Source organism: Solanum lycopersicum, chromosome 1 (assembly GCF_036512215.1).
Source record: "Solanum lycopersicum chromosome 1, SLM_r2.1".
Classification (NCBI taxonomy): Eukaryota; Viridiplantae; Streptophyta; class Magnoliopsida; order Solanales; family Solanaceae; genus Solanum; species Solanum lycopersicum.
The window spans coordinates 88,702,327-88,728,138 of record NC_090800.1 but is presented as its reverse complement, the minus strand read 5'-3'; the positions used below and the strand labels follow the sequence as shown (position 1 = coordinate 88,728,138).

The window sequence follows — 25,812 nt, the reverse complement described above, 5'->3', positions numbered from 1 at the left end:
CATGGGTGGAAAAAAAATGAAGGCTGTTTATTTGAATATTAAACAGAATAATAATAACAATAAATACCAACTTCTTGGCAGTTGCACACTTTTATGAACATAGATAGATAGAGTTACCAATTCACTCCTGCTGTGGAAATTGTACATGGTTGGAATAGGAAAAGCATAAACAGAAAATGACCTAAGTTCTTATCCCCTAGATCAATACTCAGGCAAGTTGATCCCTGCTCAACAATAAAAGAAAACATGATCCTCATAGGATGCCAAAGAAAAACAGTTAAAAGATAAAGAGTAGCCATGAAACTACAAGCATATGAAGATAACAAGATTGATCAGCAATGTACCTACAACCACCTAGCCACTGCAAACTTCAAATTTTAGATCTTTATACTCATTTTACTAAAATCCACTAAGGAATGAGGAGAAAAACCGAGAAGCAGCTTCGGCAGCATCCAAAGTAGAATCACCTCCTCATGTAGTGGATCCAATGATCATGATTCAAACCTGCATCTCAGCTTTCTTTACTTGCCAATTGGTGCTTTACACCAAAACTCCTCATCCAAGGCTTGGGTTTGCAAAAATTGAGCAGTAAATAGTACTATTATCAACTACATAGGCTCAGCTTGCTACCTTTTTCCTGACTATTCTTTTTCTTCGAGCCTTAGGAGCTGATGTTTCACCCTCAGTCGTTGAGCCACTCTGACCTTGTTTGATACCCAAAAGCCCAAGCCCGGAAACAATGGAATTCTTGGATATGAACCATTTTGAAGATGACTGCTCAACCCCTCCTTCAGTAGGCCTACTGTATGCCTTCAAGACATCATCTGAATGAGCCAGTGGATCCACCTCCACACCAAGCCAAGCTAATCTTGATGTCTCTCCTACTTGAACATTCAACACTCTGCATACAATGAAATATTAGAGAACTGGAAAAGATCAAATCAATAAACACCAGTATGATTACTAGATCAATGATATTCAATAATAATACCCAACCTCCAATCAAAGAAATTGCATATAATTTCACCTAATCTTGGGATACGGGTGGTAAAATTCTTCTGTAAAGATAAAAAGTGTTCATACAGACCCACAAAAAATATGAAAATCTGTGCAGTCATCAAGTACTGAAGCCCAAGAATTCAAAAGATACTATAGACCTGACAGAAGAGCGAGTAATAACAGAAATAGGAAAACATAACCAACTTTTACTGATTGTAGAAAAAGAGGAAAGGGAAATTGAAACCAAAAAAAGAAAAAATAATTTGCCCGAGTAAACTACTGTGCAGCTAAGCATCTACTATGCAGCTAAATACCTCATGGCAGTGCTGAAGACGAGAGCCACCCCAATAACATCAAAGTAGTTAAAAACAGCTCTGTCAAATCCATTCAACAGCTGATAACGCAGGTTTGCATATACACCAAGGAAGGCCCCATAACCAAGTGCATTACTACTCACAGATGGGATAGACACTGATAACCTAGTGAATGATCAACAGAAGCCATCAGCAATGGACATACCTTACATGAAAAATTAGATCCACCCAAAAGGCCAACTGTATAAATAAATGGTCAATAAGCCAAAAAATGCTGACCTTCCCTCCTTTTTATTGGCAAGAAGATTTGAAAGAGCACCCTGCACAGCTCCTGCACTGAGGCCAATCATACACAACTCTGCAGCCTTATAGAAAAAGGAATGAATTCTCTTCTGCAAGTCAAATTCTCTTAAAGGGTAACTCTTCTCAAAGATATTGTTCGGCAGCTTCTGTAAAGTGTTCTGCAAATCGAAGCGGAAAGTATTCCCATAGGATTGACAAGGAGCAAGCGTCCAAAACACAGCAGCATTGCAAGCCATTGCAGTTAGGACGTTAAGAAGGGCAAGATCCCACTCCTGCTTAATCCTAGATAAAAGTGAAATAGAACATGTGCATTAAGTCAATCCTCTTATATTGTGTTTTATCAGCAAGTAACATTTATGAACAGAGTAAGGATGCCCAAAGTGTGGAAAAAAGCCAACCCCACCCCACCCCACCCCAAAAAAACAACATTAAATAAATAAATAAAGAACATACCTTTCTTTACGGTTTTTTACCTCCCACCACACTGAGCAACCAATTGTAAGTGCCTGATCCAGAAGCAGCTTGCTCAAAAAAGCTGGATCTGCTATCTTCCTGTCACAGAGAGACAATCCAGAAAATTTTAGGCAGCTGGCGATGTCACTCAATATGCAGTAAAAACCTGAATACTTAAATACATTATTTAGACAGCAAACAATTGACAACAAAAATTTGAAAAGCTTAGATGACATAGACTTAGGTGTCAAACTGCCCCATGGATTTACAAAGCTTTCAACTTTGAGGCTGATATAGCCAGAGCAACCTCCATCCTGCAGAGTTTTATATCTTATATGTTCTGCTGGTGCAATTTGATCTTCATGGGAAATCGCCGCTGTCAATTTCCTTCAAGTTTTTGAAGGATACAACAAGACTGCTGCTCCTTCTCGCAGCAGATCAACCCCAAAAATTAAAAGTAATTGATCAATCCTGCCAACTCATCTCATATCAAAATAGAAAACCCATAACATAACCACATTTTGGCCGCAGAAGTATAGAAAAAGAAATTTCCTTTTTCAGCTTTGATTCTTAGTTGTTATTGCAGGGTAGCTGTTTCAATAAACGTTTGGGCCTAATGAGTAATAAGTAATAACTGCTCTGTTTCACTAAAGTTTCCCAGTCTTATTAGATGAGTGCTCATACTAAGGCTTTAAATATGTGAATGATTGACAAGCCAGTATAGCAGAGTAGAGATTCCTATTTTTGCCACTGAACACTGGCAACAATGGGGATGATGGAGCAGCTGAGACTGAGGTTACCTTATCTGTTTTGAAAATTGATATAATAATAACGAGATAATGTTATAGAGGTGTGGGTATAGATGTCTTTTAGTATTATACGAAAACTTGGAAATCTAAATCTTGTTCCTATTGGGGTAAGGGATGTGAGGCATCTAGGGACACATCATCCCTTCAAACAAATGGTTACATTTTGCTTTTTCCTTTTTGCCAATTATGGTACCCAATGAAATTAGAAAATCGAATTCAACCACCAACCAATTTTTCCAGTCTTCTTTCTTGTTTTCAATTTTTGTTCTATTTATCAACGGCAAAAATATTTATACAAGCTTTCAACTTTGTGGAAAGCTATAGCTGGAGCAACTTACATTCTGAAGAGTTCTATAATTTACATGGGTTTAGTGGAGTGATTTGAATTCATGGAAAATTGGCACTATCAATATCCTACAGTTTTTGAAAGATAAAACAAGACTGTTCCTACTTCTGCAGAAGATCAAAACCAAAAACTAAAAAGTGATGATTAACGCTGCCAACTCATCTCATTTCAAAATAAAAATCCCATAATAACACCAATCTTGGCTGCAGAAGTATAGAAAAAGAAATTCCTTTTTCAGCTTTGCTTTCTTAGTTATTATTGCGGTGTAGCTGTTTTGATGGAATGTGTGGGGCTAATGAGTAAAAACAGCTCTGTTTCACTAAAAAAAATACTTTCGTGATCTTGAACAAGCCTAGGAAGATGAGTGCTCAAAAATGTCTGTGAAGCTAACACAATAATGATTTAAAGTAGTGACTGCAACACTAAGAACCGTAATTGAAGATGCAAGATACAAAAAGAGGATCTTAATATTTTACTTTATAAAAACAACAGGAAATTAATTTAACAGACAGAATAACTACTCTGCACAGCAAATGATATTTCCGTCACGACGCTACATTTTATATATCAGGCAGATTTTGTCCAAAATATTTTCCTTGTGAGGAGTTTAGAGTACTGTAAGTGCTACATTACCTGCCATTGAACGCCCTACATAATCCTTCAGGAAGTAACCGAGAAATAAATCTAGCCACGGTAGGCCTGGCATTGTAGGCAAGAAAGTTCACCAATTGAGCAGAACTGACTAATCCCTGGATGATTAGGCAGAAGTTAAAGTTAGAAAACGAAATAACCCGACCAAACGAGACAAGTTTGAGACAACTGCATAGCGCAATTTACCATTTCATAGGCTTGCCGAAGTCCAGGTGGCAAATCCAGCATTGTCTTCTGCCACTCATTCAGCACGGCGTCAACAAATTTACGATCAAACAACTGGGCAACATGAAAAAATTGTGAGTAACATGACACTGTTTGAAAAAATCCAGAATTAAGCAGAAGCAATTTTCCACTTGCAGAGGCGTCTTACTTCCTGCAGTAGCATTCGTCTCCTAAAGAGCCCACCCTCATCTCCTTCATCACCATCATCGAAATCATCAAAGTAATCGTCATCATCACCATCATCATCACCTCCATCACCACCGCCATGATTTAGATTTTTCCCCATATTTCCACCTCCTCCGCCAGTTGAAAGCTGTGATGTGTTTAAATTATAAGCAAATTTGCTTGACGAAGTGTTTACTAAATAGTCACACAAGCCACAATGTTATCAATCTTAAGATCTTGACAGAGACGGAAAGAATACATAGTTGGATTAGAATCTGAATATCTTATATAGTAGCAGAAGCACCATTTCACATCATATATGCCGAATTAAAAAGTGCATTCGACTTTTTTTGCCAGCTTTTACTTCATTGAAAAGGAAAGATGCTAAAAAGGGAATAAATGGCAACAAGATACCTTTGTAAAGGCACATACACACATCTCAAATCTAATAAGCCACTTCAGCATTATGAATTCTCGGACACATTGTCATTTTAGTGATAGCAGATGCAGTTTGACACTTTGCATCTAAGTGTTTGAGGTTTGTCAGAGTTGGCCAGACTTTTGTCAATCGATTGTAAATGGCAACTGGAATCGCCTTACTGGTACAAATAACCTTCTTCTTGCTCCAAGAATAAAGAAAATGACAAATGAGGAGCCTGAGAACACGCAAGCAATTCCTAAAACTCTATACCAGTCAATCAACTACGTCTCATAACCCAAGCTAGTTGGGGAATCTCAAAAACCCTGGAACTCCCTAAATTTTCAAACACTCGTATTTTTTTATATTAACTTCAACTTCAAAAGAACCTCACTGCCTCTTAACTTCAAGTCCTATTTCTTAGAAAAGCCTTCTCAACTACCATTCGAAATCAGCAAGAACTAGGATCAAATGTTTTGAGTATTAGCATAAATACACCACAAGGAGATAATTCTCAAGAAAGATGAGACTGTTCCAGTGAATTACCTGGGAAGCTATGGAAAAAAACGCTTCGATTTCCTAGAATAAAGGAAAAGAAAAACTAACCTCAGGAGTAGAGCTGGTCTGCTGCTTCGATGACAAATCAAGCTTCCCTTTTTCCAAAGTAACCGAACCAAGCGCACCATATTTTCCTCCCTTCATCACTGGCGCAAACATGACCGTAGAGGATGACGAAGACGTCGGATGATCAAGCGCAGGTGACCCTTGAAAGCAACGTTCCAAACCAGAAACTGGGTCTCCATCGACTGCCGGCGACGATGTAGCCTTGATTTTACAAACTTTATAGACTCTAATTTGGCTACAGAGCAAAGGGGGAAACAAGGGTTTTGAGTAAGGAATGATTTGGGTATTGATAGGCTTGATTTGTGCAGTTTGGAATACTGGTAGAGACATTCTTGATTTTTCTTTGTTTGGGGTGTTTTGGATAGAAAGAATGAAACTTTATGGATAAATTTTCATGGGAGAAAATGGAAAATGGGAGTAGAGATTGCAGAAGTTGAAGAAGAAAGAAGGAAAGGTTGAGAGAGGAGTTAAGGTTTTGAAGAAGATGAAGGAGAAATAGGTAAACACAAACCCAATCCAGAGCTGCCACTTGCTTTTTCCTCTAAACCCCCTAACTCAAAAATGATCTACTAAAATCACTTTGTTAAATAAATAAATATAAGAGTTCTACGTGACACAATATACATAGGATAAAAAATGACTTGTAAAACTATTTGTTTAACTTTATACAAGTTTAACTGTCTATTTGTGCAAATTCAAAATTGAAGGGCATAAATGTGATTTGAAGTCAAGTTAAAAGGCACATTTATGTATTATGCCTTAAGTCTATCGATCACGTCGTTAATTAAATTATTTATTAAGATGGATAATATTCACATATATCAGCCAACTTAAAAAAAAAGCTATTCTATATCATCTATTAAAAGTTTAACTCGTCTATGTCATTTCAGTTAACAAAAAATTGCATGAGTATACCTTTTTTAAAATGAAAAACGACATAAATGAGCTAAACTTTTGACGGGTTATATAGATGAGCAATTTTTCAAAGTCCGATGTGATGTTTGTCTTACTTTTAATCCAATTTTTTCAATAAAAAGTAGATTAATAATTTTTAAATTGGATAATTTTAGTGAGAACGTATTTACAATTCAACCTGAGAAAATTTGGCTCTCAAGAAACTGTACGTAAAAGTAAAAAAGAAAACTTAGCTATATTATGAGAGTGTATACCATGTAAATGACTATTAAATAAAGTTAGATATCTTAATTCATCAATCTCCATAAATCTCCCGCACGGAGTTTGTGTTTCTCATGATATTATCATCATCTTTATGTATATTTGTAGCACACCTAATACTATATTAGGTCTTATGCAACATATGATATTAACTAAATCTAAAGCTTTACAATGATTTTTCATACAAGAATCTTGAAAAACAACTAAAGAATTCATGTATTAAAATTAAAAACACAATTTACTGTTGCCAATACGTTTGTCTTAACTCTTTATACCTAACTTTTGGCAGGAGAAGTCATGAAGTATTAAGGAAACTGCAGAGAAAAAGAATCTCTCCATGCAAAGCATTTCTTCTTGAGACCATCTATAAAAAGCCTTTGTATTTCTGTCTTTGTTACATCTAATTAGCTATCCTTCTTTTCTTCATTCACATAAAAGAACATGCCAACCATCCCTCGCGCTCGAGTTATTGTCAATGGAGTCCAGAGAATGAGGACATACCATTACTATTGGTGTAGACATTGTCAAAGATCCATAAGGACAACCTCAGCCAATCCATTTGAAATTTTATGTCCTCATTGTTATAGTCAAGTTTTCTATGAACTTGATGTGACAAGGCCTAGGCTTGTACTTTCTAATGTTACAAGGCTACAACCACAACCTTCATCAAATTCTCGCCTTCTTGATGCTTTGGCACTCATGGTTGATCCACCAATTAGGCAACTAAACAGCGATATTGGTGATGAAAATCATCGTAGGAGTACTAGACAACGTGCTCGTGTCATTCTCCAATTTATTGGCCCTGATGATCAACCTGTTAGGCCTGTCTCTCCTGATGAGAACGCGTTTAGTTTTCCATCCCTTCAAGAATTGATTGATCATGACAGGCCTGGGCCACCTCCAACGCCATCTTCAGCAATCGATGCATTGCCAAGAATTGTCCTGACACCAAACCTGTTGGAAAATGACTCCGTTTGTCCTGTTTGCAAGGATGAGTTTGAAGTTGGGATACAAGTTATAGAGTTACCTTGCAAGCATTTTTATCATTCTGAATGCATTGTTCCATGGCTTAGACTCCATAATACTTGTCCCGTTTGTCGGTATCAACTGCAAGGATTCTCAAACAATGAGGATCAAACTGGTACCAATTATGAATTTAATGAACAACAAGAAGAAGAGGAGAACATACAGAATCCTCTCATTTGGGGTTGGACTCAGCTTACCTCTCTTTGGCCTTTTAGTTTGATATCAAGTTTGAGAGAAAGATACTTTAACACTTTTGAGACTACAACTTCTGCTTTTCCTAGAGGTAACATATTCCGAGTTTAACTTGTATACACTGACATGTGAAGTAGGTCGAGTTATCTGCTATACACACTTATAAGATATTGCTAATACTTTCTTCTTTTTTTTTTTAATTTTGTGCAGGGAGAGCTTGGTGGAATCCTTGGATTTTCTCTTGATAATGGTTTCTTATTTCATTTAATAACAGTACAAAGTAGTTTGTTTTTATCATTCTTTGCTTCAATAGGAACTAAACAGGTATGTTGATAAAACTATATATCTTTCTGAATTCGATGGATGGAAATTATCTGAGAATGGGATCAAAAAGATTTATAAGGTATGCGTCTATCTATCCTTCCTTCTTTCTCAAAAAAATAAATGAATGAATTGAAGTTATATACACTGACTAGAAGCTCACAAGAACGTGTTACATCATATATATATATATATTGATTATTAAATATGAAATTGACCCTTTACTAATAGCTTACAGATTTCAAGGGTACTATCAAAGTGATGGAATTATTTTCAGGCACAAATATGCATAGAAGAATTGGAGAGAAAAAGAAGCCCCACTTTTTCCATGTTCAATGTGATTTTATGGACCAAAATTTATATTTGTCTTTCATGGTCAAAATTATATGGCAATCAACAACCTCAAACTCAAAATTTAGTATTTTTTTTTTTTAGAATGATGATGATACCACTAATAAACAAATTCATTTGTTGTGGTAGGTGAAGGAATGATCGTTTATCTCACGATTATATTTAGTTTCATTTATAAAATTATTGAATATATATTAATATAAATTATAATTTATATATATAAAATATATTTTATGTATTCATTATATTATTAGGTATGTTTTTAATTGTTCACTGTATTGTTATTGTATATACATAGAAAAATATATTTTATGTATTCGATATGTTCTCCAATTTCAAATTTCCTCCCTAAACTCCTAACCCCAAAATAAAACTATATCGGGTGCATCTGCAATTTATGAGAAACTACGAGGGGCGTTAGAGCAATTAATACCGATTTGGCAGTCGTTAAAATATCGGGTATATGGTTCGGGTTTTGAATATTTGTCGGAGCCGAATGGAAATGGCGGGTTGGGCATCCCTTCCATCCAATCCCAAATTTCATCAGACGGTATCCACATGGGGTCCCACAACCACCTACATCATCACCAACGCCGCCGCTCTCCGCCTCGGCGACGCCCTCCACCGTCGTCTTCAATCCTCTATCAAGGTACCTTCTTGATCTTGATGTTTTTATGTTTGAATTAACTCTTGAGTTCTCGAATGTTGTGTGCAAATTGATCCAAGCAGGAAAAATGGAAGAGAACAGTGAGAAACACAAATAACTTGTGCAACAATTTACCTCTAGAATATACTTTCTTGATTTCTTCAGTAGGTTAGGTAGGAATCCTGACTGTTCACAATCTAATTTTGTGAGTGCATAGCATTATTAGACTTCTGGGTTCATACTACAACTCACCTTTCAGACCTTTTTTTTATTTTTTTTGCAATTTTGAAGCAATGACACTGTTCACACGGTTACCGAGGCTGATATCTTTGGCCTGTGTCATGTTTGCTAACATGCTGATGTATTGCTTATCAGAATCTTGGAAAAGAGTGACAGGAATTCATTAGCAATACTTTGATCTGTTACAGTCAATAACAATTAGTTGGGGTTGGCTGTATAAATCCTCTGTATCCATTTGATGATTCATTATAATTTGATTATCTGTCAACTATGACAAACCCTCATCTTTAATGTGGGTCCAAGAAAATGAACTGAAGATTAAGGGTTTTGAAGAGAGTCCTCTGGATGTTGAATGGCCTGGTCACCTTGTCCCGTTGCAGATATGCAGATTTGCTTTGATGTGCTACATGTCTCCTTATAATAGGGGTATCATGAAATTCTGGAAATGACAAGATCTTAACTGCCATTTTGCTTGCCCCGCAGCATATCTTTTGTCATGTTCATGGCCCTATATTGAAGGATGCATGTCATAAATGGACCCTTCATGTCACTGGATTCAACATCCTTCAGTGGTCACAGGATGTCTTCTCTGCCGAAGACATGAGCTTATTATTCTTCAGCGCTGATGAAAGTAGAAGGAAATTTAGAAAGATTCAGAATTCATACTCAAAGTCATCAAGATCATTCTTTTCCAGTGAAAGGAAATGGACCAACATATTCCTTGCACTTAACATATTGTAAGTTTTGCATTTTTTACCAAAACGATGTGAATATTATGATTTTATTATCTTTTTTTTTAAAATGATTTTTTCGTTTTGGATTAATGTTTATTTAAGTCGGTACCTCCCAAGGAATTTCTCGACTTTGGATCCCAAATTGACGGGGTAGTGTGAGCTTATCATGTGGTTATGTAATCTTTGAATAGGAACCCGTTTTCTGAAAGATCCAGGCTTTTGTACTTATAATTTTTTAACCTTTACCCTCTCTGAATGAAGGAAAAACATTCTTGCAAATGTCAGAAAAAAATAAAAGCAGAAAAGGCACCTTCTTGATTGGTATAATGGACTAAGAGCTATTGTCACAAAGAGAAATTAACATTTTCTATATAAATCACTGCAGGATATATATTGCACAAGTCGCAACAGAAGGCAAGCTTTTATTTTGGGGAGCTAAGGTTAGACTGGATTAAATATGTAAATAGCTGACTTATCATTTTCCATATTAACAGTGTGCTTTGTGTGGTTGATGGATATGCTTTGCAGATTAACAGTCTTATTGACAAAGGGCAACTATGGAGGCTGATTACTTCGTCATTCTTGCATACAAACATAGTGCATCTCATGGTCTGACTTCACTTCATGTTTTCCTGGATTCCTAAATCCATCCCTTATTAAGGTTTTGAAGCAGATGTGGCTTCTTTCAGGTTAATTGTTATTCCTTGAATTCAGTTGGGCCTGGTGTTGAAAAAGTTAGTGGCCCTAAAAGATATGTTGCTCTGTACTTGACGTCTGCAATTGCAAGTAATGACACATCACCACAATGACATTTTTATTTCAAAGAAACTTCCTATTATACAGTGATTCTAATTGTATCCTATGAAAGAGATCAGGTTCAGCTATGAGTTACTGGCTTAGTAAGGCACCTGCAGTCGGTGCCTCAGGAGCAATTTTTGGATTAGTAAGTGATGCTATTCTTTTGCACTTTTACTGGACTTGCTAATTGATGTATGCAACTTGGTTTATCATTTCATGCTATTTCATGATTTTCTGCTCCTTATGTCATCCAACTACTTGATATCTAATTCTTTTCACTTCTGTAGACCCATTATGTATGTACTACTTAGCCACAGACTTAATTAGTGTTACTGGGAAAATGAACTTGCCTTTGGGTTGTATGTAGTTCACGAGAAAGTAGACTTTTAAGATTCAATTATCATTGTACATATATTTTCTTTGATGTTGTGTTTCTGGCCAATACAAGGAATTTATTTAAGTATGCATCTTTCTGAACAGTTGTTGATGAAATTAAAGAATTAGACTTCTTTTTCATTTATCAGGTTAAGAAATACTGATCTCCACGTTTTTGTGTCATTACCAGGTTGGATCTTTTGCAGTATTCGTTTTGAGGCATAGGGGCATGGTCAAAGGCACCGAGGGGGATCTTCGATACATAGCAAATGTGATTGTTCTAAATTTGGTAAAACACTTCATTCCCTACCCAGCTCAATGCACTTTTGTTGGCATTCGCCAAGCGAGTAATTGGGGCATATCTTATGATTAAGCATATTCTTCAAATTTATAGGTTCTTGTGATCTTTCATAGGGTGAAGATGCTATTAGTGGTTTAAGGAATGAAAATTAATCATAAAAACTGCACATATTTGTGCTCAGTACCTGAGAACCATGATGCTTACACCTCTATTGATTCATAAGTATCAAGTTTGATCTGTTTTCGTATTTTTTATTTTTCGAATTTCAGTCCTAATTCATCTAGTGCTGGCAACCATTTTCCTTGCAGGCAATTGGACTAATGACCAAAGGGATCGACAACTGGGGACATGTAAGTAATATCTGACTTTGCCATCATGTTCTTGATCTGGATGTATTACCACCAAAGCGCTTGCTTTTTATCACATAATTATTTATGTGCCTGCTTTTTAATTTTTAACGACAATTAATGGCATAACGAGCTTCTCCTATGTGCATCTTCTCCTCTTTCTGTTGCTGTTTTTAACCTCTGGTGAGAGAAAAGAAAAATAAATCAAGATCATTGCCTGTAATTTTTCACTTTATCCAATTACTAAGCCATATTTAAGAGCTTTGTTTTCGAGAATGCAAAGTCTCTGTGGTGTCTCATGTTCCGACAAAGGTTTGTTCATCTCGTAACAGGTGCCTTCCGCTTGTTGTACATTCTGTGTGTTTTAAATTATTATTTTTTTATATCGAGAAATCTGTCTAGAGCCAATTTAGGACCAACCTCAACCTTCTCTGAGGTTTTACCAAATTTGTGTGCAGAAAAAGGAAGTAGTATGGGAAGATAAGTCATTCCTCTTCTGATTACATCTTTTCTCTTTTGTTTCTGATAACTGTGGTGCCCAGACTGGCTTGTCTGTACCTCAACTGATCATGTCCTTGTCTTCTTCTTTATACTTCCTCCTACAACTCTTCTTTTTGTTTTGCTATTGTTTTTTGTGCGCTTTCACTTTGTTTTAAATGCAGCATATGTGTTTAATAAATACATACAAGTCAAACAATTTTTTACATTGGCATAAGTTTGAATGGTTGTCTGATTTTCCAACTCTGCTCTCATGAACATTTCAGCTCGGAGGTTTAATGGGAGGAGCTGCAACATCATGGCTTCTTGGCCCAGCATGGGAGATTCAGTCCATCTCCAGTGAAGGAAGACGAGTATTTGCTGACACAGCACCAATTTTTTCTCTCATTCCAACTAAAAGGGACAAGTCATAATCCCTACTATTTAAACTGGCTGACATGACTCAAGCCTTGAGCACCTGCTGATTTTCCCAATACATATGCAAGTGTGGCATCTATATATTATTAATGAATACACTTGTGGTGGTTTATTAATGATCCTGTTCCCAAGTCTGCTGTGCATGGTTTGCCTTTCTTTGTACATGGAATATGTGACCATAGAACATGTAAAGAGCAAATTAGAGGTCAGGCATCTATTTACCTCGCGTTCATTAGCTGCTTCTGGTGCTGAAGTGTTTCCAGTCAGTATTTTTGTTTTCAGACGGTTTTTAAAGAGGCTCTTAGGTGGTGTGTATCTAATGTACACTTTTATGCACGTCTGGCCCTTTGTAGAATAATCCAGTCGATAAATGTGCTTTAAACAATTTATAATTCAAAATCCAGTATCCGTTCTTATTCATAGTTAAATAAATAGAGTTCTGTTATGAATTAAGATAGAAGGCTATTGGAGCACTGTCTTGCTGATCTTTTCCCATAATTATGTTTTTCAACCTGCTTTAAAATGTTTTTTCTAAAAACTAACATTTTTTACCTCACAAAGAAACAAAGACCGTTACCGGTCTGCATTTCGCAACATACTAATGCATCAAGTGCCAAAAGGCTGATATTTTATCTGATTAAAAGCTCTTAGCACATGAAAAGCAGCTGAGTACAGTTTTGAGTAAGAATATACAATATGGTAAAATATTAGCTCTTTTGCATTATTTTTGCAGCTTGTTCAAGATGAACCAACATATCTTACGACTGGTATCTCCTTGAAAACCTGCAGATGAGCATGTAGTAGTCATTCCCTTCGGGAAGAAAACATCTTTGTAACTGTCTTCATGTGATGTCAAACAGAGTCCTGCCACCTTTTGGCTTTGACCTGTGATTTCTTCTCTTCATATAGTGTGGTTACCGTGACTTGCCATGGTAACCACAGACTAACTGGCAAATGATGCTATAATTCCTAATCAAATAAAGTTGTTTGTTGCTAAGTATACACCTCTCTTCTTCTTTGAAGATGTTAAAATCTTGTCAAACCAGAACACGACAGTCACCACGTCCAACCAAGGATTTGAAATACTGCCAATCCAAATAACCAGAACAAGCAGAGCCCCTTGTAAGAAAAGCCAGGTGCAAGAGCTGCAAGAAAGAAAACGAAACAAACAGCTACTGAGCAGCACAAAAATATCATAAATTCCTACTAGACTAATCACAAGTTCCACCGCTACATGGTTTCCATGAAAGAGCTTCCTACTTCTTCACATAAATTCCTACTAGACTAATCACAAGGTCCACCAGTACATGGTTTCCATGAAAGAGTTTCCTACTTCTTCACTTTATTTCTTGTGACCTCCAAAGCAGAATATGCTGTAGCTAAAGAAAGATCCTAAAGAAACAATCTAAAGTCGCCAATTTCCATAGGTTCTTTATCCATTACAAGCAAGTGATAGATCCTACCCACTAGGTAATAACATGTCAAAATGATAACGGAGAATGAATTATTGAGATAACACAAATATAAAGACCACATGATGAGGAGAAACTTACATGATGATGAAGATGAGATTGAGGAAGACATTTGTGGAGAAGGACCAGGAGAAAGATTCACCCTGGGACTTAGTTTTGGAGGATAAGTAGGTGCATGTGATGATGGGCTTGCTGCAACTCCAGAACTACTTGAAGGTGGACCAGAGCTTGTCACAGGAGAAGGTGGATCAGCTATAGGAGATGGAGAGCTGCTAGGTTCTTCTCCATGAGCTGGACCACAATGATGTCTAGCATGTGACCGTAATCTACGACAGTTGGACAAGGGAGCTGGAGATGGAGATGGAGATGAAGAAACAGAAGGTGATGGGGAAGGTGATGGCCACAAAGGTTCATTTGGAGCAGGAGCTGGAGTTGGAGCAGGCGAGGCAGCATGGACAGTACGGTTTAGAAAGGAAGATAAACTTACTTGATTCACTTTACCAAAAACAGAGTTATCAAGGCCAAGATTTGATTTAGGAACAGATCCCATAATTATTTGAGCCAATTGTTTTAACCTCTGAGGTTGCAGACTCCCAATATCTGAATATACTGAAGCTTCAACTACAACTGGGGGATCTTTAGTGGAGCCAACTTTATTTGATATCTGTAAGAAAACACTCTGAAGAAAAAGGGAGAAAAATAAGTCAGATCTGACAGTTAAAAATGTACTATGGTAAACAGCATGAACAAAAGCAGACAGCAATGCCTGCACCCACTTTAATATTTCCCATACAGGGGAAGGAGAAAAAATAAGACAGGGAAAGGCAGCAAACAGAAATTATTGATGCAACAAACATGAAAAATATCAACTTGCCCATAGGGGTCATATAACTTTGACATCACATCACTAGAGGGTGGCAGATAATTATTGTTTAACTATGAATTATACATCACTATGGCATGAGTAGCAATAGGTACTTCCATACGGTTTTTATCCACGGCCAAATGTCTATAAAATATTAAGTAAATCTTTGTCACGTTCACCACCTACTTTTCCATCTCATTCAGCAATATTGAACTGCTTGTGACAGCCTCAACATAGGAAAAACATGTCTAAGACCTCCTCGCAACTGATCACGCAAATTTCTGACAGGGAAATCCAATTAAAACCAGATACAATAAGATTTGTGTGGCATATATCCAACAAAACTTTGTTACTTGACAACCAACGATCTCTTTATTCACAATTTAAGCAAGAAACTTCCAACACAGGCATTGTGTATCATTATGTTCCTTTTAGAATCTTTTTTGACAAAGGTAATATTAACATCAATTAGGAATTGTAATTTAAATAACAAAAATTGCTAAAGAATTTTATTGAAGGAATATAACTCCTTATCTTTGGGACGACTTATCTATACTTGAGTAGGGAATTTATAATGTGAAAAGGTAAATCGTCAAAGAGAAAGAAGAAAATAAAGGAGTATACATTGGAAAAGAGTATCCACTCAGCTATTAAAACGTCGAAGAAAAATATGACATCTAGAAGAAAACTTAAAGAAACTCATTCTAAAATATAAAGAGAGTGCGTTAAAAAAACAGTAAAGCTTTCACATCTAATAACTTTCATAATCGAACTACAGAGAGTTGCCATTACCCTGAACTACAATGTTCCCCTATTCAAACGATCATGGAGTGCCAAGAGGCATGAAGAGAAACTTCACTCTCTTGGTGACGTGTGACAGCTACTATTAGTCTGTAAACAGTTGCTGTGTGGCACTTTCCCTTTATTTTGTATTTATCTTTCTTCTCTTCTTATTAAGTTTTTGTAGTACAAGGGGTAATAGCAACACACCATAGTTTAAGTGTGTTGCAAACCGTGAATAGTTCACGGGGAAACTTCCCTTAGAAATAAATATAAAAGTCAACAGCAAGTGAGCCATAGACCAAATGAAAAATCATAAAACAACACTGCATTGCACACGCTTCTTATAGTTTGTTTCTCATAAAAATGAACCATAGAATAGAACTGCTTTGTTCAGTTGAGATCGGTAGCACAACAGTAAAGAAAGGATCAAGATCGAGGTGACTCCTAAGCCATGAAAAAGTACTAAGCTAGACCAAAGGGGATGCATAGGTAGACAAAAGTATGGTCGAAAAGCTCAACATAAATGTGGGTGCACTCTTTGCCAAGATTCCAAAAGCAGACCAATCTAAAGTATGCACAAAGTCTTAATTAAGAAGCATCCAAAATCTTACGTTCCCACTCATCCAGAAATGTCAATTCAAAAACAAAAAAAGATTTAGATATTATCATATACCTCACTCTGACTGAGACGTAAGCCAGATATCAGTTGTTCCTTCAGCTCAATAAAATTTTCCCTTATTTCATCAATAGAGCTGTGGAGAGTAAAATTGAAGAGGACATCAGGTAGGTCCCAAAAGGGTAGGTGCTCGGGCATCAAAGTGATTCCACCGGGACACTTCAAAACCTCAAATGAAGATGGTTGTCCAAATATTGAGGAAGTTAATGTCAAATTGGTATCTCGAAGATACAGTTCCAATAAAGCGGACTTCAGCAGACTTAAGTACACTGGAGTACTAGAAGAATCAACTGGATCCGGAAGAAAACCAAATATTACGTTAGTCTGGTTAGCCAAACCTGCTGCATGCACAGATAGGACAGAAACCTGCAAATTCCATTGTCAAGCTAAATTGCAAGCAACTGAAAAGAGACAGCATTGATAAACTATGATTTCAATAAAAGGTAGGTTGCAAACCTTCATGTTAGGGATAGCAATCTCTTCCAAAATATCATACTCCAGTCTTGCAATGTGGGGAACAATGTCTGAAACTGGCTTCTCCAATCTGAAGTATGCTTGAGTAGTGGCTGAAAAACACAGCAACACCAAGACGTAAGGATGAGTTTAGAAACCAAAGGAAATAAATAAATGAACGGGAAATCAGTCTCCACAGCTGACAATATCTGAATGGTCACCAATATTAGGAGATTATCCACATCAATGATCAAACAGTCACATCACACATACATTTTAAGGATATTGTCTTCATCAGGTAAATTTAAAGGAAAAAACAGCACCATAAAAGATTGAACACTGACATTCAACGTAATGCCTAGATCACTATAATAAACAGAGACATCAGCAAAGGAGAAGAAGGCTTCCACTTTAAGTGAGAATTCCACCAGCCAAGGAAAGCACAAAAGTAATCTAGTGCTTGTTATTGACTACTCAGGGTGCCAAAATTCTGCAGAAAGTAATAAGTTTGTGAAGCAAGATCTACAACAGCACTTCCTGCCTATAACCAAACAGATCATGAGAAGCATCCCAGAGAGAAAAAAAAATCTTGTATTTTATGCTGCCAGAAAGAAAGAAATCAGGATCTCCATTTACTAAAGCTACACAATATAGTGACCAAACTATCAGTACGTCCATCTCCTTACACCCTAATTCCATTGAAAATGCAACCCTTCATAAGCATCACCAAAAATCCTAAGAAGCAAACCCCGCTCAAGAGCAAGAACGAAGAACTTAAACTGCATGTGAGCCGTCACAAGCATCACTCATACTTGATACAATTAAGCCTGACAATATTAGAATTTTTTGAAGCAGCAAACCAGCAATAATATTGAGAAACAAACACAATGAGCCTACAAGTATAAGCATAGTAAAACCAGAAAACATCCTTCTACTCAAAACAGTGCAACCATATACTGCAGTCCTATGTTGCTCGGACACTTCAAAAATGTCGACGGGTGTGTGTCGGGATCCTTCAAAAATAGTGTATTTTGAAGGATCCAACACGAGTGCGGAAAGAGTCCAAGCAACTTAGCTACAGTCAACCACTCAACTAATGCTTAATCCAAAACTAACTGGGATCAACTATATGAATCCTTGGCTGCTTCAAAGATGTCTGGAAATTCTCAACCATTTCAATACTGGGCATCTAATTGGTAAACATTAGGGCACGGCAAAATGGGGAATCACCAGACCAATACATTTTTTTCATGTTTATGCAAAACAAGAACAAACCCAGATAAACCCATAATCCTAATTCACCCACAAACCCTAATTGCATAGCAAATTTTTAAAAAAAATCCAAAAACCCTAATTGCACAGCAAATTTTAAAAAAAAAATCCAAAACCCTTATAAGACATCAGTAAAGGAGGAGACAAAAGTCTAAATAAGTCAAAAGCGAAACTGACCGGCATGCTTGATCGCCTCTTTAGCGTCAAACCCAGATAACTTAGAACGATGTGGAAGGATCCAGAAGACAGCAGAGAGAAAAAGGGCAATACTCAGTAGCAAAACGGCGATACACCTGAAACTAAATTGTAAGCCGATTCTTGAAAAACCCATCGAACATCTCTGACAGAAAGTTGTAGAACCAACTCCATCGCCGTTCTGGTTCTGCACTGGCAGTCTCTGTCCTTGCAATTTCCCCATGCCCAGAGCATCTGTAATCCGTGTTTCTCTCTATATAGGACTTCCACTACACCCCTTTTCCCCCTCTCTCTCTAGGAAATAAAAATCGGATTGACAACTGGGTTTACTCAAAGCCAAGTGTTTATGGTGAACTGTGAACATATATGTTTAATACAAAAAAAAAAAAAAACAGTAGAATGCCATTACAGTTGAAGTCCACTAAGCTAAAAAAGCTTGAAAGATGAATTATTATATTGGATTTAGAATATATAAAGGGAATTATTCGGCAAAACGAAGCGTTGGGTAGAAGCAAAGGTGAAAGAGAGAGGAAACAAAGAGAAAGTGACAATGCCAGTGAATGGAGGGGGATTATTCATTAAAACAACAAATATTACTGATTTCTTTCGAATTTTATGATATTAAATTAAAGATACGTATAATTATATTTGCTAATTACATAAGTTGTTAGAGACCTCAAAATTTACTTGGACGAAAATAGTTGGGATTAATAAAAATGAGCATAATAGATTGAGCTAATTAAAAGACCGGTTAATAAATTTATTTTAAAAAATCAAATATTTGAAAGAAACTCAATAAGTTAAAAAAACTAAGAGCCTGTTTGGCTCAGCTTAAAGCTGGTCAAACTGACTTAAAAGCTGATTTTTGACATATTTAGCTGTTTGGCAGTCCTCAAAATAACTTATTTTAAGTTAAAAAAACTTATTTTAAACAAAAAGTTAAAAGCTGGGGTAGGAGTGCTTTTTTTTCCAGCTTATAAGCTGTTTTAAGTTGATCACATTTTTACCTTTTTACCCTTAATATTTTTATATAATCTCCAAATTACCCACATAACCCTAACATCTCCTTTTTCTATTTTTTCCTTTTCACGTGTGGATTATAGACAATTACTATTACTAATGAATGAAAATAACATAAATCTTAAATCTTTCAAGTAATCTATTCAAATTATATATTATTAAAATGTAAAATAAGTTGCACATATAACTTAAATAAAAATTTATATTCCTCTTATAAATAATTTGTGATAATAAAGAAATATGTGAATGATAGACTATTATTATTACTTATGGATGAAACTAAAATAAAATCTTAAATCGTTCTTTGATCTATTCAAATTATATATCTTTAAAATCTATAATAAGTTTATATTTCTCTTATAAATAATTTGTGATGAGAAAGAAATATGTAAATGATAGCAAAATATAATTATTTATGGCTATAAAATATAAATTAATTAACTTTTATTATGTTAACAACTTTTAAGGATATTTCAGACATTTGATTTAAAAAGTTGTTTATCGGCACTTATTTGCCAAACACATCAACAACTTTTTTTTTTAACTTCAGCACTTTTATCCAAACGCATAACTGCTTATTTAAAAATAAGTTTCAGCACTTTCAAAAGTACTTTTTGAAAGCTGCTTTTATTAAGCCCGTCCAAACGGGCCCTAATGATATGATTGTCGGAGGTAATATAAACTTAGCTAATAATAATTTCACTATTTTGTTTTTCCAATTAAGTGTTAAGTTCGAGCAAAACTAATAGTTGTGGAATTTTGGCATTTTAAACTAGTGACTCATTAGTCTACGTAAAAATTTAATAGATTAATTAATTAATGATTTGAACTTTCACTTTATTAACGAGAGTTTGATTTCTTATGTGATAATCTTGTTCCCATTTTCTTAATTTGAGAAGAAGAAAAAAAGTCTACTTACTTGAAACAATCTTATTCATTAAATTTTATATAAAAGGAAAATATAGTTTATTTCTTGCATTTTTGTATGATGCTAATATTGTGTTTACTTCTTTTTCTTTTTGACAATGTTTCACTTTATTTTATTTTATTTTATATTTTGTATGTGTGATTTTTAATAATTTTATTTATTTCTCTTTTTTAGAGTTACTCAAGATGGTCATCGAATTATTATGATTTGCTTAATGGAATGCAAAAAAGGGTTAGCCATTTGCATTAATACACTTGGAACTTGATGATTACTTTGAGTAATTTTATGATTATATTTTATGGCACTCATAGACAATAAAATAATCAAATTCTGATTGGTCAATCATTAATTCATCATATTGCTTTAATGACAATATTTGACAATTTTGTTTTATGAAGTTAATAGGAGTAGTTGAAAAGGTTATTTGTTCAATATAAGTCAATGTATACATGTATAATGCACTTTATAGTTAAACTCACTGACTATAGAAATAAGTTAAATTAGTTAGAGAACGTTTCATCATAATATTATCTTTTTCATCTTATTTTATTTTATGTGGCACTTTTTGAATTTTGAGATTTAAAGGAGTTTATATTTTATCATAAGTTTTTTTAAAAAATTAAAACATTTTAAATTATCAATTGCTGTAACTTGTTTTAAATTTTTTTGAAGATTTCATGCGCAAATTTCCGATCAAACTTAAATTGTTTAACTCTCTAAAGACGAAAAGTGTCACATAAATTAAGACAGAGGGAGTATATATTATCAATTTTTTAGAATTGAATTAGTACAATTTAGTTTATTATGCATATTTATTATCAATTTTAGAATTGAATTAGTATAATTTAGTTTATTATGCACATTTATTAAATTTTTTTAGAATTGAATTAGTATAATTTAGTTTACTATGCATATTTATTATATTTTTTTAGAATTGAGAATTAGTATAATTTAGTTTATTATGCATATAGGGCAAAGCCTTGACTTTAGATTAGGCTGGTCTCATCATTCATGCGATCAGTTACACACTATTTTTTTATTGTTATCAATTATTATTTTTATCATAAAAATATACTTAAGTTAAACTATTTAATTACACATATTTAGAAATCAAACATAAGTTAGTTCTAATGTACCACTGCTATCTAATCGATTATTAATCAACAAAAAAACAACAAATTTATATAAGATGTTATATATATATATATATATATATATTGAATTTGCCTCTAACCGTTTATATATTCGAACACAAGAAAAATGAAACATTACTAATAAGATGACTAAAGTTTGTTTATGTGTTTGTGTCTCATAAACAGGGGCGGACCCACAATATATATTGACTCCTCTTAAAAATAAGTTGAAGGTTTAATTTTTTAGTTACGGGATTATATAAAAACTTCATAAAGGGTGTGTGTTAAATACACAGCACACCTAGAAGAATAAATCAAATTGACGCAAACTTGATGTTTCGTTATCAACACTTGAGTTTGACTAATTATACTTAGCATCACATTAGACTTTTTTAATAGAAAAAAAATGTTCTACCAACGACCTTCTATATAATCGACAATTTGAGAAAGTTTTAGTAAAGTTACAAAGGAATCTTATTTATGTGATCAAAATTCTTGTGATTTGATAATCAACTTGATTACGTTTAACCAATAGTGCTCCTTAGAAGATTTAATTAATAATTCAAATTTGTGTATAGAATCCTAACATTTTTTTATAAAATTGTTAGGAGTACCTATGCACGTTTATTTATTTTTAATTTTTTTAAAAAAAAAGATACACATGAAAAAAAGGATATTCCATGGACTGGTTTGATTAGATGTTGGTTCACCAAAAGAATAAGGTATCATTTGATGATATATAGAAATTAAAAAAGATATGCTCAAACTAAAATGTTTTTGGTTAATATATTATAAAAATACTTCTAATCAAATATTTATTTGAATATAAAGATGAAATAACAAAACTGCTCATTAAATAATCAGATTAGATGTAATTTAACTATGTACACACAGTTACACTGTATAACATAACAATAATATAAGCATGCAAATTGCCAGATTTTAAAATTCTTGGTAGGTAACAAATGTTTTTAACTTTCTCATGTTTGATTAGTTTTTTTTTATATATATATAATATAAACTTCTTTACAATAATAAAATATCAAATTCTGCAAACAAATAATAACTCACCAAACTCTTAAAATGGAAGATCTCGAATTTAATTTTGTACCATATCAAAAACACTTAAAAGACAGTAGAGTCATGTAATTCATTAAAATAAAAGCCCTAAAATAAACTTACGAAATAAACATAGAAATAACTTATTAACTGAAACCAATACATAAACTCGAGTATTAAAAATGTTAAAGGGAGATCATATTGTTTAAAAAATAATAATTTATATTGAAACAAATAGGACCAAGCACTCCAACAATTTTGAAAGTGGTACTATTTACGTTCAAGCGAAAATGCACAAGTACCCCTCAATCTATGTCTAAAATTCCAGAGTCACATGTATACTATACTAAGGTCCTATTAGCTCCTGAACTTATTTTATAAGTAATTTTTTACCCCCTTTCGACCTACGTGGCACTAGCTTAAAAAAATAAGTCAATCAATGTTGGGCCCACAAGATAGTGTCACGTAGGTCGAAAAATGGTAGAAAATTATTAATAAAATAAGTCCAGAGAGTAATAGGACCTTAGTATGGTATAAATATGTCTCTGAAATTTCGACATAGATTGAGGGGCTACTTGTGCATTATTCTTCCATTAAAACTTCATTACTATAGATCGTTTAATAAATAAATATTTTACAATATAACAAATGGTATGTTGTACCAAATAAAATGAGGTAGAACTTATTTTGATTAACATATTATATTATTTTAATTATTATTTTCACATTTGATGTTTTTTTAGGGGATGGTAGGGGTGACTTATTCAAAACTTGAAAAAAGTAAAAACTGCTATTAGTTGTATTGCATCTTAAAAATGTATAAACTGACTAATATAGAATCTATTGATTAAAGTTTAATTTTAGGTCATAAAATTAATTGAGCATCTCTCAACTAACAGAAGATAATGCTATTTTTTTTTTTTTGAAAACATATGTTTATTTGGAATAACAAACCTTGAAAGTGATAAATAATGAAAAATTACAATAAATTGATGACTTCATAAACATAAAATTACATTAAGGAAAGTGGTTTGAAATTACCAAAAATCCTCAAGATTATTCAATATATTGTGCTAACATAAATGTTTAAATTAATGATACATAAAAGTAGTTGAGCTAATAAAATTAACCCAAATGTTTATATACGTACAACAACAAATTCTATAATTTACTTTTTAAAAAAACATATTATATATATTTTCACTATAAGATGAATCAGAGTAGAATATATTATAAATAATTTTTCATAGTTTTTGTTTAGTTGATGGTAAAAATAATAAATAATATTTGCATAACCTGCATTATAAGAGTTTTCGTCTAAAATCAATTTTAAAGTATGATTTAAATCCAAAATGCATCCTTGTATTATATAATTAAACAAAAAACTTACAAAATTCATCCTTATGTTTATCTTTGTTTAAGAAACTCACGACATCAAAAAATAAAATAAAATATGCCATATCGAATGAATATACGTACATGGTTAAGCTAATCAATTTGGGCGGTTCTTCTAATTTTAAAAATTGAGGATTTAAATCATATTCAGACAAAATATATTTAAATTCTAAATATTCTTTGTAAAAAGTAAGTCCCAATACAACTCCAACTAAAATTTTCAAATAAAGTAATTATTTTTTTATTTTCATAACTAAGCGCCTACATAATTTCCCTAAATTTTTAGCATTTTTGGGCATTTTATAAAATGTGAATTGGATTGCATCTAACGTACATACCGATTAACGAGTATTTTATTAAAAAAATATTTAAATAGTTGGACGTAATATTTTTAAATATATATTCTTTCTAACGAACAGAACCCAATATGTATAAATATATATTTCAAGACCCATGTATTATTGCAAGTTAATTTACTTGATGATGCAAAAAAAACATACTCTATAAATTAACAATTCACACAATTTAATTTCCGAGGATGAAAAATTCATTTTTTACTCATATCATTAGTCTTTTTAGGTAACTTTAATCTTCTCGGCGTAGCTAAGACATGATTAAATTAAAATGAAATAAAATTATTGATTCAATCAGTTTCTTAACAAAAATAGATTAGATGACTTGCTATTTTTTAGATGGTATAATCGTATAAAAATGTTTTTTGCTCACTTAGATAATATAAGGATGTACATTGGATTTGAGAGATAAATTTAGCCAAAAACTTCAAACTATAAAGTCTAAGCCAGTGTTTGGCCCCGAGTTTTAGAATATTTTTTATAATTAATATTTGGGCCAATTTTTTGGTGAAATTATACCATGTTTTTGACTCCAAGTTTTTTCAAGAATACCTCGCTACTTCAAAAAATATGATAAGTTCTAAAAACTATTGAAATACCCATAAATTTGTATAATCATCTTATAATGAATATGTCCCATTAAAAATAACCTTATAACATGATTGATAACAATCAATAATAACAAAATAACAATATATGCAAGACTATACATTAATCGCATACTCAAATTTGTCATTGTTACAATTATAATTATAACCCACTAAACATAATTATTCTTTTTTCTCAATTTTGTCACTAAAATTAAACTCAATTTTTTTCGGAGGAGGTAGTAAAAAATATAGTTAGAATTAATAAATATGAGTTTTTTTTATAGAATATAAAAGTTTGGGGTAATTTTTAATTTTTTTAAATTTCCAAATATTAGAACTACTTGTATTTTCTAGTACTTGGAAACTCGTGAGGAAATTTGAAATACTTGACAAATATATTTGCCAAGTTATATGACCCAATACCATTTTCCAAGTATCTTCGGGTCAAACTGATTTTAAGCTAGCTTTGACCATGAATTCTATATTATATTTCAAAAATTCATCTTTAATTATATGTTTGACCACATATTTCTCAATTAATACTTTTAACAAAATTCTTAATATATATCTTTGACCAAAGATTTTGAATCATAGTATGAAAATCTGTCTTGAATTATTTTTCACATTTCAAAGGGATTTTTAGAGAAAGTACATTGTTACTCCTAAAAATTCATTTTTATTCCAAACACTACTACAAGTTTTAAAATTTACAAATTCTAAACTCTAATTTTCAACTTCGAAATCTATGTCTTTACGCCAAACAAAACAAAAAGTTGTTCTAGATTTATGGAAACAAATCTATAAATCAAGGAAAGTGATATTAAATTACCCCAAAACCCTCAAGAATCTGCGCATTTATTTAAGAATATAAGTAAATGATCAGTACGAA

General features: G+C 33.4%; 4 protein-coding genes across 7 annotated transcripts; 2 read left to right on the top strand and 2 right to left on the bottom strand.

Annotated features, from left to right (window-relative positions):
* Positions 1–89: 89 nt before the first annotated feature.
* LOC101257411 (protein RETICULATA-RELATED 1, chloroplastic-like) lies at positions 90–5,889 on the bottom strand. The gene is made up of 8 exons (XM_004230457.5): positions 5,290–5,889; positions 4,249–4,413; positions 4,062–4,154; positions 3,858–3,973; positions 2,070–2,168; positions 1,593–1,898; positions 1,314–1,478; positions 90–901 (listed from the first exon to the last, which is right to left on the bottom strand). The coding sequence occupies exons 1-8, from the start codon at positions 5,635–5,637 to the stop codon at positions 619–621; spliced, it is 1,575 nt and encodes a 524-aa protein (XP_004230505.1). The 5' UTR covers positions 5,638–5,889; the 3' UTR covers positions 90–618.
* Positions 5,878–8,630, top strand: LOC138340763 (probable E3 ubiquitin-protein ligase RHC1A). 4 transcript variants are annotated; one of them, XR_011213561.1, is made up of 3 exons: positions 5,878–7,792; positions 7,912–8,104; positions 8,300–8,630. XR_011213561.1 is itself a non-coding variant. In XM_069292898.1 (2 exons), exons 1-2 carry the CDS (start codon positions 6,925–6,927, stop codon positions 7,944–7,946), a joined length of 903 nt encoding a protein of 300 aa, XP_069148999.1. In that variant the 5' UTR covers positions 5,878–6,924; the 3' UTR covers positions 7,947–8,630. The 4 variants fall into 4 exon arrangements, 1 of the variants encoding a protein (XP_069148999.1); XR_011213560.1 differs by having other exon boundaries at positions 8,261–8,630; XR_011213559.1 differs by having other exon boundaries at positions 8,254–8,630.
* Positions 8,631–8,667: 37 nt separating this feature from the next.
* LOC101261862 (RHOMBOID-like protein 10, chloroplastic) lies at positions 8,668–13,161 on the top strand. The gene is made up of 9 exons (XM_004231292.5): positions 8,668–9,022; positions 9,743–9,996; positions 10,379–10,433; positions 10,522–10,602; positions 10,683–10,779; positions 10,869–10,936; positions 11,357–11,455; positions 11,776–11,817; positions 12,579–13,161. Exons 1-9 carry the CDS (start codon positions 8,837–8,839, stop codon positions 12,723–12,725), a joined length of 1,029 nt encoding a protein of 342 aa, XP_004231340.3. The 5' UTR covers positions 8,668–8,836; the 3' UTR covers positions 12,726–13,161.
* Positions 13,162–13,328: 167 nt separating this feature from the next.
* On the bottom strand, positions 13,329–19,040 carry LOC101257115 (uncharacterized). Its single transcript, XM_004230456.5, has 5 exons — positions 18,428–19,040; positions 16,982–17,091; positions 16,523–16,891; positions 14,283–14,880; positions 13,329–13,874 (listed from the first exon to the last, which is right to left on the bottom strand). Exons 1-5 carry the CDS (start codon positions 18,666–18,668, stop codon positions 13,786–13,788), a joined length of 1,407 nt encoding a protein of 468 aa, XP_004230504.1. The 5' UTR covers positions 18,669–19,040; the 3' UTR covers positions 13,329–13,785.
* Between the last annotated feature and the right edge of the window lie 6,772 nt (positions 19,041–25,812).